Source organism: Osmia bicornis, chromosome 10 (assembly GCF_907164935.1).
Source record: "Osmia bicornis bicornis chromosome 10, iOsmBic2.1, whole genome shotgun sequence".
Classification (NCBI taxonomy): Eukaryota; Metazoa; Arthropoda; class Insecta; order Hymenoptera; family Megachilidae; genus Osmia; species Osmia bicornis.
In genome coordinates this window covers 10,164,344-10,175,893 of record NC_060225.1, presented here as the reverse complement: position 1 = coordinate 10,175,893, position 11,550 = coordinate 10,164,344, and the positions used below count along the sequence as shown (strand labels likewise).

Below are 11,550 nucleotides of genomic sequence, written 5' to 3'. Positions count from 1 at the left end.
ATTATTTCGAATCCTAAGTTCTTAAATTGTAAAACTGATTATTTAAATAAACATACCTGGTAAATCGACACATATTAAATTTGTACATGGTTTCCCCATCATTTACAAGGAACAAATGAAACGGTGCTATTTAAAAATTGTTACTTCGTTGCTTCGTTGTTACTTTATGTACAAACATGCTCTGCACCCTAGGAATGTCAATCACGATTAAAAAAGTATAAATTTTATAAAAATAGATCACATACAGTCTTTTGTTTCAGATCTTCAATTAGCTATTATACAATCTCTTAATAGAAGCACTTAGAAACTTCAAAGCTTCGTTTCGTGTTTAACCCTGTTTCTGAATAATTGACTTGGTCGCAACAATCCTTGAGAGTTACTCAGATATGAATTCCCAGAAATGATAACAGCCGACACAGAGTCTGAATTAGAGTGCAAGAATTCATTTTTGTTACTATCTTCGAATATATATCGTTGCTGTTGTTGCTGCTGTTGCTGCTGCTGCTGCTGTATTTCACCATTAGTATTATGCCTGTGATTATTCTTCATACGAAAATGTACCTCGGAATCTGTTTCATCTTCGTTATCCGCACTATCTACATCTCCTGAGAAACAAATTGACGTAATACATTTCATAAGACATAATTATAAATTTTAATGTAGTTTGAAAAAATACCTACCATCAGAGCTATTGGTAGAAGGTAAATAAAAACGTGAAGATGTCACCTTACTACTTCCTACTCGTCGTTCTCGATCTCTGGCAATATTATTTGGATGATTGTATTTAAATTCGCGAGGAAGAGTGTAGCTTCGAGGTAACGATACTTGACTACCTTCCATATCGCTTATTTCTCCTTCAATTTCTCCTTCGCCCTTGGAACTTTCTTCTCCACCGTTTTGGCTTGAACGTAATCTTCGATTTATTCATTATTTATTTTATAACATATATGTATATACTGTATTCCAACTTCTATACTTTAATTTTTAATTACCGATGATTAATGTGGGTGGAAGGTGGCCAATGAGAGTAATGATGAGGAAGACAACGTGGTGCGAGCAAGATTTCCGGTGTATCCGCTCTTTCTCTCTGCGTCGTTCTCCATGAATTTGAAGGATGAACGTTTGGATAATAGGAGGAGGAAGGTGGTGGAGGTAAAAGACAATGCATTTTTACCGGTGGCCATGAAGATAACGTTATTCCACCATTTTGATCACCCGAAGACGGTGCAGATGTAAATAAAGGAGAACTAGGAGAAGTGTGTAATTTTGTATTAGGTGGTGGTTGTTGATTCGATGCAGGTGACGATGAGAATGAGGATGCCGAAGCTGAGGGTGGAGGAAATAATTTTCCTTCTTTGATCTCTTCTTGGATAGCTCTTAATTCTCGCAGTTGCTGTTGTTTTTTTTCTTGAAGTTTCTCCCTTATCAAATTAACACTCAGGGATCCAGTTGTTCCAACATCTACTCCGATCTTTTGCTCGTTTGAGTGATCACTCTACCTCAAAATAATGAATATCTGAATATAAGTTAAAGGAAAGACGATAATTTATCACATTCCTCTTATCTTTATTAATAAAATAATTTTGTATTACCAAGATTACACTAGAATTTACGGACTTTTTCCAGAATGGTATTAATTGACGTGAATTATTATTTACACCAAGCCATTGTTTCGTATCTCCTAGTGTATTTATAGAAGTCGTTACAGCTTCAGCTTGTGATTGTGGCGGCGGTGGAGGTACGAACGTAGTTGGTTTCTTTTTCTTACGATTCGGATTAACTACAGCTGGATTAGCAAAACGACAGTTAAATACCCCTGGTATGCCACCGTTACTCAATTTAACTCTTCTTACTCCTACATTTGCGTTTACTTTTTTCTCCTCTGAGTATTCTATTTGTTTCTCTTCCAAATTATCCTACAAGTATATTATTTCTTCGTTGTATTAACGGTCATTTTTGTCAGATATTGTTTACCATTTTTTTTTTTTTTTTTTTTTTTAATACCTGATTTGACAAAGCTGTTAGATTTGAAGCTGTCATTCTACCACCCGCTTCATACCTCAATCTTCGTACGTGAAAAAACCTGAAGTAAAATATAAAGTTAACAATGATTATTACCAATAAAAAGTACGTTTCATAAAACTGAACGGATAAAGCCAATTGCTTCTATAGTTACCTATAATAAAGACCCATGAAAAACATACCACCAAAGAATAAAGCTAAAAATGTAAGTACTAAAGTTACAGGGTTTGGGTGGTGTTGGTGTGGAAGGAGATCGCTTCTATTGATACCCACTATCCATACACCTATGAGCAGACTGTTTTCCAAGAACATCACTGTATAAAAAATTACCTGTCCAAACATATTATGCTTACTTACAAAATTCTTTTATTATTTAAAGTATTACTTCAACATGTTATGTATACATATGTTGAAAACTTACCATTTTCTGACGATGATTCGTTTCGTGCAAATTTACATATGCAAATATGTAGACAAACGCAAGAAGCGAGGCTAAAAATGTTTTCCTTATAATAGGTAAATGTTCACCACCGTGAAAAAGACCATCCGGAGTAAGCAGTAGCCACATCAACATTGATAGCCAATGTAATGCCATGACAATTAAGAGCCACTGTCCACCATAGAGTGAAGCATATGCTACCAATACTCCTACTCTAGCGCTTACGGTTCCCAAACGCCATGCTAGTTGTGCCAGCACACCTAGCCATGTAAGTACCAAACGCTCTAAATTACGAAGACGCGCTGCACCCTTACTAAAACTAGCAACTGCCCAACATACACTCCACAAAGATAGACCAGCAGATACCGCAGTCAATTTCGCCAGTTTGTCACTGTCTCTGCTTTCAGTTTCTTTCTCTTTACCAACATCTGTATTTGATTCATTGTTGACCCCAATGGATAATAGATATAATTGCAAGAGTAACATTGGCGCAGCCTCGCAGAACGCATGAATAAGGCGTAATACGCAAAGTTCTCTTACCTAATGTAAAGATATAAATTTGGTAAGAATTAAAATGCTTGAATTGTTTTCCTATTACTTCTTACCTCGTGTTTGACATAAGTTAAATTAACTGGAATAAACAATTTGAAGTATCTCCACAATACTCCTACTTGAGTGGAATGAAGTAATAAGACACACCATACTGTCCAATTATTACTTTCCTTTTTCTCGTTACAATCTGATATAGTATTACCAGTTAATTTGCCTCTGGCACCCCATAAATACCATCGTATACTAATAATCTGAAATTAACAATAAGAAATACATAAATTGCTTACAATAAATGAAGATTGTTAAGATAAAATACTGACCTGAGAAATAATTAATGATGTTGCTATAAGAATAATGCTCAAGGGAAAAAGAATTGGAGGAGCAATAGAATGATGCGCAAGAGCATATACCATTGCAAAGTCAAAAACAACGTCACAAAAATATGAAGCAAGAGATATTATATTGAATAGTACATCGCAAAGTGGTAAAAATTCGTGTTGATGTTGCGTCTGCAGATGCTGGGCCATAATGGGCTTGTGTTATCCATTTGGATTATCCAGCACCTTATCCTTCTGTCAACCTATGCCACACATGCCACAGTGTAGAAATTCTTCTATATAACAAAACAGAAAGAAAAAATTGTTAAAATATTTTTAAAAACATTAAAATAAATTCGTACAACAATTTTGTCCATTTTAAACAAACAATTTTATAATTTTTCATTGATAAAAATTCTGCATATTTAAATCATATTTGAATTGATGGCAACAGGTACTACGTTTGTAATGTGTCAGTACTTAACGGGAAGTAAGACGATAAAAATGACGATAATACTGAAATTTAAAGAAAGTATTACTGTAAAAATATAGTAAAAAGAACAAGTCTGTAAAGTGTAGGAGGAAAGAAATTTGCTTACCACATTCCTCAGATGTCACCGAATGAGTAATCACAAAAGTAACATTCTCATCTAGATGCTGGCCTCGCGAGACCCTGGACCAACGTTGGAATGCAAGGAATTTCTTCGTATACTTCACAGACGCTTTCAAAAATATAATCTTTTTTCACTGGCTATCCTTAGTTTGAGCTCTCTTTTCCCAGTATCGATACATTTTTCACCGATTCATGTTCAAAAAAAGATAATTTAATTAATTTTAAAGAAACTCTACTTAATCTACCTGTTGATTCAAGAGACAACTTGTAGAGTAACACATACCAATACTACATTTAACGTTGCTCCACTAACTCTGAAATGCAAGACTGTCGACCAAGTACTTAGGAATTCCAAACAGTGGTTCTCGTTTACCCTTGCCACTCTTCTCAGTGATCTTCAAGTTCTTGTTATTTTAAAATATAAAATTATCAATTTTTCAAAATACAATTCAAATTATAATCTTACATATTTAAGGTTCCATCACGTGGGATACCGTAGCCTACTTTAGCAAAATTTGAAATTCTATTACAGACATATTATAATAGAAATAAAAAAAATATGAACAAAATATTATATGAACATCTTGAAGAATGTAAACATTAATACTGACATTCATTTATTCTTAGGGGTATTAGCGTTTTTTATAAAACATCTACAATCATACTATATGACTATATGAATGTTCTGCTAATGAGTTTATATATTAAAAACGCTCACTATATAACTAAAAATTTATACCTTAACACCCTTGTCTTGTTTAATACAGTGTTAATAAATTTTATAAAACTGTCCTAAGGCCACTTTTGCTAAAATCTTAATAATTTTACTTTGGTCACATTTGTTGCTACGCAAGCTAACAAAAATAATTATATACTTCCAACTAAATTTATGAAGAAATACGTATATAGTATTCAATATATGATTAAATATTTTAACGGTGTTAAAAACTATATTAACATTTAAATTCGTAATTATACATTAACAAGAAGTAAAAAAAAAAGGACATAATTAAATTATTAAAAAATATCCTATACTATAGTAATTTATTATCATAATAAATGATAATTTCTAAGCTATTAATTTAAAATAGGAATGACATTAGTTTATTTTGTTTCAAATACAACACAAACATTCAAATGCACAGTAACTTAAAGATGAGTTTATTTTTTAAAACTTTCATAGATTTAGAAATATTTGAAATTTGTATATATCATATAAAAAAGTGAAGTTTTATTATTTTCGTTCAAATTGCAACTGCAGTTGTTTAAAGAGTAAAAATAACATTTCTAAATCTATAAAAATGTTTAGATAGAATTAATAAATATGTGCGACAGTGCATATTGATATTACGAAAACGTGACGGTGACCCATGTACTTAATGAATGCACATCAATACTGACAATGAAACAATGGTTAAAGAAATATTTTTTGCACATTTTTTTAACTTACAGTACAATAAACTCTGCCTATGAGACAGGTATTTTATATTATAAAGCTATTTTCATTTAAAACTAATATAAAATACATTCATACGCAAATGAAATGCAGATTTATAAAATCAGTCTTACAGTTTAAAAGTCAGATCTGATACATATATACTTTTCTCTGCTCATAATATTACGTAAGCAGGAATATTTTTAAGTACATTGAAATAAAAAAGAAAACAGAGCAACAGTAATATATGTACAAAGACAAAAATCCGATGAGTATCATAGATAAATGTTTCCTGTATAGATATATCTGGCAGCTTATTAAAAATTGCGATTGTTATTCTCATCCGTATGCAGAAAAGACTAGTGGAATAATTTAAATTGTTTATATTGTCCGATACCTGAAGTTTTCGTAACTCGTTGATCCATTGAATTTATATTCTATTGAAGCAATACTTTGGAAAAAGATGTACATGTTATTTAAATAGTGACATCTTAAAATTGTATTAATAAATATTTTTATCAAAATATTTATTATCCACTTGCAAACTTTACGTTTTTTAAGTAAAATGTATGTAAAAATTCGTGATTTTTATGACCTATCAATTTGGTCAGTCAGTAAGATGTTTTGAAACATCTTCCATTCGTTTATCTTGTTTTAAATTCATTAAAAGGATACAAAATTTCGAGAAATTTGTAAGGGAGAAATCATACTTGTACAGAATATCGTGGATTTGGTAGAATTCCTACAATCGTCGTTGAACACATAACGAAGAAAGTATTTCAATCAACTCGACCATAAGACGGGACGATATCTTTCTCAATCCAAAAGTCGCAGTTAGGATAATTATTGTTAGGTAATGTGTCTTGACCGACAATAAAAACTCGCTTCACACCGTTTGGATCCATTTGAGCTACCTCATCCTGCCAAACGTAGTGATTGAAAAGTTGTTGCATCGCGGATACGTGCCTTTTCTCAGAGGGTGTACGTGCAGCATAGGATCCGAGTATCGCAGTAGCATCACTATCAGGATCAGCGAACTGACCTCGTGCTTGAGTTGCCACATAGAACGGAATGTTACTTTTCATCCTGGCAACTGTAAGAAGTGGACAGACTACACGAATATCCGATATCATACTCAATAAACCTCTGAATGTTGCATTGTAACGCCTAAAAAATAAAATAGATATTAATGAAAAATTTATTTGGTGATAAGGTGATATATTCAAAGTTTATTTTAACCTGAGAGCTTCATCAGCCAAGCCAGTTGTTCCTAACAAAGATTCCCTTACAATTTTTTCTACTTGAGTAGAATTAAGAGTGGTATTCGAATGAAGGTATTTATGAGGAGCTCCAGCATGAGCGGTGGTTCCCATTACGATTTTAACTGGAAACTCATCTCTTGCCCAAATTTGACCTACGGGTTCCTGAAGAATTGCACCGTCAAGGACCAGCCACTCGTGTCTCCTGTCTCTCGACGTTGCCTCTCTAGTTTCAGGTAGTCCAACATTTTCTAAATGCCAAGTTTCCGGAACCGAATCCATTAATTCCTCTGCGCTTTTAGTCCGTAGACAAGCGGCGTCGCTGCACCGTATAGAATTTAAAAACTGTTCGCTCAGTTTCTCTGAGATCTCTAACTCTCTTCCGGGGAATATCGCGCTACCGCTGGATATCCAAACTTTATGGAAAAGATCCCTAGCTTGACGAATACCGACCAAGGTTGTAACGAGAGTTCCTCCTGCCCGATGGCCCCATAAAGTGACCGATGTTTTATTACCACCAAAGTTTTCTATATTAAGATGGACCCAATGGAGCGCCGCTATGATATCTGAAAGTCCGTAATTCCCGGATGTTGGAGGATGCGTCGCTCGTGAAAGTGGTTCAGCGGCTAAGAAACCAAATACTCCCAACCTGAAATGTGAAGAAAGTATATCGAGGAAATCTAAAATTTTAATCGAAAGAAAACTAGTACGATGCTAGTCGATGATTACCGAAAATTGGGTCTAACAAAAACCATGTCACGAACACGAGCTAACTTCGCCGATGGCTGCATTACACCTGGAGAGCCACCGCTAAGAGTCTCTGCGCCGATCATAACGACAACCGGCAAAGGTGAATTGTATCTTACTTCAGGAGTAAAAACATCCAAGTACAAGCAATCTTCGGTTCCAACGGCTTGACCCGAAGCATCACGCTGCCAACAGACTTCAGAAGAATTATGCGCTAGATAAGTGTCCGTCCAGCATTGTTCGATTCTTCGTAAAGGTTCTGCCGATTGCCAACGACGGTTTTCCAACGGTGGAACTGCATAAGGGATACCACGGAACGCGAATGCACCATCTTCTGATATGCCTTGGACAGGGCCGCAGGAAGTAACAGCTTTGATAAAGTTTCCATTCTTCATTAATTGTGCACCACCTTTCCTTGGTCCAATACAAGCAATACAGATGATGATTATCACTGATATCGTGATACACATCATGGCCACTGTTTTAACATATAGGAAGGAATTTCTAGTAGATTTATAATTTTCTATATTATAGTACAGCGAATATAACAGCGTACCCAGTACAAATAAATTTCTTCTTGCAGCGGATATACAAGCGACAAGAAAGTGTTGTTTAGGAGATTCGATACCATCCGGAGCATCTTCATCGAGTCGGACAGTTTCCATTCCATCTTCGTTACCAATAGGATTTTTCTCTGTCGCACCATCGTCAAGTGTCTCTACACTGGCTAATTCAGCAGTTCCAGTAGTTCCTAATTCTACTTCTCCTTCCTAAAACGAGTACCGTTATCTCGATTAATTTAATATAAAATTGGCAATATAATTATAAACTTAGCCAATGTTCTTGCGCAAAATGCGGTTAAGACGTTCAAGGAGGAAAGTATCTATGAATAGTAAGAGGAGTACCTTAAGAAAAGGCTACGTGTACGTGCTCGAGTGTTGACCACAGTGTCTTAGGGTCTTACAGGGCTTCGCGTGCTAACTTATTTTTACCATCAAACCAATCAATTATATATTTTTATTTTTTTAATACCGATAAAGAATTTTCAAATCGACAAGAAGAAACTTACAATAAAACTTAAGTTTAATATGTACCACCATCGATTCAACTGTTGAATATTAAATAAATCACCTTTTTTTTTCGAGGAAAAACGGAGACTAAGGGTAATCTTATAGCGTCAAGGATCCCTTTACGAGCTTCTTTCTCTTTAGCCTCCTTACTTGGTGTATTTGTCTTTTCAGAAGATATATTCTGTTCATTTTCTTTAGCGTTTTTCTCGGGTAATTCGCCATCGCCCGATTCGTTGGGTTTACTTTCATCATCCTAAAAGTGAAGATCAAAAATAGATTGTAAAAGTCATTTTTCAAAATGAAGAATAATTATATATATGTATTTCTTTTCTATAAATTATTCCAATGATCATGATCATCGTCATTATTTATTATAGGGACACTTATTATTTTAAAGACGCGTGATCAATAATTCCAGGTGCACTGTTTGTCTGACGTCATCCATTGGTTTAATGTTGGATAAAAATCGTTACGGGGCTATGAGCACCCTTTTATGAACACGCTATGGTGCCCCAGGAACTCGAGCTCTTTGAGTAGTGTTGTTTCGACGTAAACAAACGTTAATCAACCAAAGGATACTGAACATATGAACTGCTGCTCTTTCCTTCGTTTATATACACGTAACCGGATTAATTACGATGCAATCGAAATAATTAAAACGTAAAGTAACCTGAACCATCTAGATCGCGTGACCGATAACAGATGCATTACACAAATTCAACTTAAATTGAATGAATACATTTGAACAATAAATGTACGCTGATCAAACGACTCTGCGTTTTTTCATGTACAACAATTTGTACAGAATTTTAAAGCTTCTCTCTAGGATTCATGAATAATCTTAAGATTATTTCTTTTAATTACTTCAGGTTCTCGAATTATGTGATAAACTTAATAAATTAATATAAAAGGTTTCTTATGAAATTAGTAACGAACGGAAATAGCTTGTGATTACTTTGCAAGGTTCTTTGCTCTTTGTTCGACAAAAGCCGGGCATCTTAATACCACCGATAGGAATTTTCTTCTTAGGCTTCTGTTCCTCGGTTTCCGTGTCTGGAGTGGTCGATTCTACCGTGTGCTTCGTATTTTCAGCGTTCAACATTTTCTGTCTTTCCTCCTCTGCTATTTCCTTCTTATCCATGCTCTTCTCTTGATCTCCTTCGCTCATTCTTTATCTCTAGAAGTTAAGTAAATATGTTTTTAATTAAATTCATGTTACGCAACATCCAATATTATACAAACAACCGCTAGATATAAAAATACAAAAAAAAATGTTTACAATATTACATATAAATATATGATATATTAATCAATAATACAAGTAACAGAATATATATGTATGCTGTTGGATGTTTACTATACAGTGATAGAAAAAATGCACAAGGAAATCGTAATGTGGATCACCCTGTATGTACGTTTAAACATTGCAGCTGGCGTCGGGACGCCCAGACATAAACCGATCGATCGAATGGCATTGCTCTCTGAGCCTATTGCCTCTAGTTGTACATAGTTACCTGACTTATTCCTCTGACAGTAGGAACTGTCTCGTCGATAAATTACGTTTATTCAATTAACACCGTGTTGATATTACGATCAATAATATAAAATCGAAGTAATGAAAAATGTAATTATACATATCGTTACAACAAATAAATTTCTTTTTACATAAATATTTACCTATATAAATCATGCATTGCAAGAAAATTGAAATATTGACAATTATCATATAGTTTAAATAATGTTTACACAATGTAAATACAATTTAATACTGCACAGCTAATATTATTTCTTCGCTAAACTAGAATTTATTAGTCCCCTTCTATTCAAACGCAGCAGCTGGCGATCGTAGACCTTCGCTTCACCTGAAAATTCGATCGAACAAATTTCACCGGTAGAACTATACCGATTCCTTTTGTTTGTTTTCCCTCCTACCTTCAACGTCCCTTTATGTTATTTTACTCGCCAGTACTCCGATACTACCGTGCACTACCGAAACAAATGCTTGTAACTTTCTCTTTCGCAGACATGATTTATGTATATACATATACATATGTATAATTATCTTTTCTCAGTTCATAGTATCAAGTATATAAACTATCGTTATCGGTATCTATTGCAACATCCTACAAAAAATATATCCCAAAGAGATTAATTATAAAAATTTTCAACGCTTTACTATGGATTCTTTTGTTTACGATTAATGAATTGCCACCTCTCTCTGTAGGAAAATAAGCTACGGATTGTTTGACCTTCGCAAGCCGGCAGTTCATCTGCGATTCGGTTCAATTTATTTCTCGTTGTACGAATCGAATGAATGGTACTGTCGACGAAATAGAGTAAAAAAGATATTGTAAACACACTTACGCTTTTCGAAGGGTACTCAGAAAGGACGCCGCCACTGAATTTCGCGGAAGGATTCCCTTTCCCATATACCGAAGAGACACTGGAAGGTTAACTAGTGTTAATACGAGCACGTTAATCTTAATTTAGTAACAATCACTCGATGAATAATTAAATAATACACGAATTCGTATCAAGATTCTATCACAAAATGGTTTAAAAGAGCACAACTGTCACTGAAAACGACGCCAAACGCATCCTTACCTCGACTGCCGTCGTACGACTCGTAGACGAAGCTTCTCCCCTCATAATTTGAATGGCCATCCTGAACTTTTATTGGTCGGTTCTGCGCATGCGCAGTTGTTTCGCTTTAAAGGCGCCTAACCTTAAGCTTCGTTCATTTAAGGAAAAACATAATGTATTTATTTATTGATAATGAATACAAATTATAGGTATTAATAAAACATTGTTGCACGATATGCAAGAAAAAGTTTACCTTTATCACAAATATTTTCTATGACTTCATTAAACTTTATCATGGTTTTAAACTATAAACATTTCTCATTAGAAATGAAAGCATAAAACTATCGTCTTCCTAAAATGAAAATGTTTATAATGTAATGTAAATTGTAGAAACGTTCTATAGAATACGTACGATTTATGGAATTGGGTAGCTCGCGGTTAGTCTAACATCAAGCATGCGTACTCGACTTAAAGCAAATCCGCGTCGTCGCCGTCATAGTATCGTACTTGCGT

General features: G+C 34.4%; 2 protein-coding genes across 4 annotated transcripts; both read right to left on the bottom strand.

Moving 5' to 3' along the window:
- Positions 1 to 6: 6 nt before the first annotated feature.
- LOC114873463 lies at positions 7 to 4,267 on the bottom strand. Of its 3 annotated transcripts, XR_003788944.2 has the most exons (11): positions 3,930 to 4,267; positions 3,334 to 3,626; positions 3,067 to 3,264; positions 2,444 to 3,001; positions 2,177 to 2,352; positions 2,005 to 2,083; positions 1,593 to 1,916; positions 993 to 1,495; positions 681 to 913; positions 246 to 605; positions 7 to 188 (listed from the first exon to the last, which is right to left on the bottom strand). XR_003788944.2 is itself a non-coding variant. In XM_029181820.2 (10 exons), exons 2-10 carry the CDS (start codon positions 3,538 to 3,540, stop codon positions 310 to 312), a joined length of 2,574 nt encoding a protein of 857 aa, XP_029037653.1. In that variant the 5' UTR covers positions 3,541 to 3,626; positions 3,930 to 4,267; the 3' UTR covers positions 7 to 309. The 3 variants fall into 3 exon arrangements, 2 of the variants coding, with proteins under 2 accessions (XP_029037653.1, XP_029037654.1); XM_029181820.2 differs by having other exon boundaries at positions 7 to 605; XM_029181821.2 differs by having other exon boundaries at positions 8 to 605; positions 681 to 901.
- A 757-nt stretch (positions 4,268 to 5,024) lies between these two features.
- LOC114873434 (neurotactin) lies at positions 5,025 to 11,541 on the bottom strand. The gene is made up of 10 exons (XM_029181760.2): positions 11,450 to 11,541; positions 11,291 to 11,389; positions 11,059 to 11,185; positions 10,819 to 10,897; positions 9,410 to 9,631; positions 8,516 to 8,707; positions 7,941 to 8,154; positions 7,367 to 7,862; positions 6,618 to 7,286; positions 5,025 to 6,545 (listed from the first exon to the last, which is right to left on the bottom strand). Exons 5-10 carry the CDS (start codon positions 9,620 to 9,622, stop codon positions 6,158 to 6,160), a joined length of 2,172 nt encoding a protein of 723 aa, XP_029037593.1. The 5' UTR covers positions 9,623 to 9,631; positions 10,819 to 10,897; positions 11,059 to 11,185; positions 11,291 to 11,389; positions 11,450 to 11,541; the 3' UTR covers positions 5,025 to 6,157.
- Between the last annotated feature and the right edge of the window lie 9 nt (positions 11,542 to 11,550).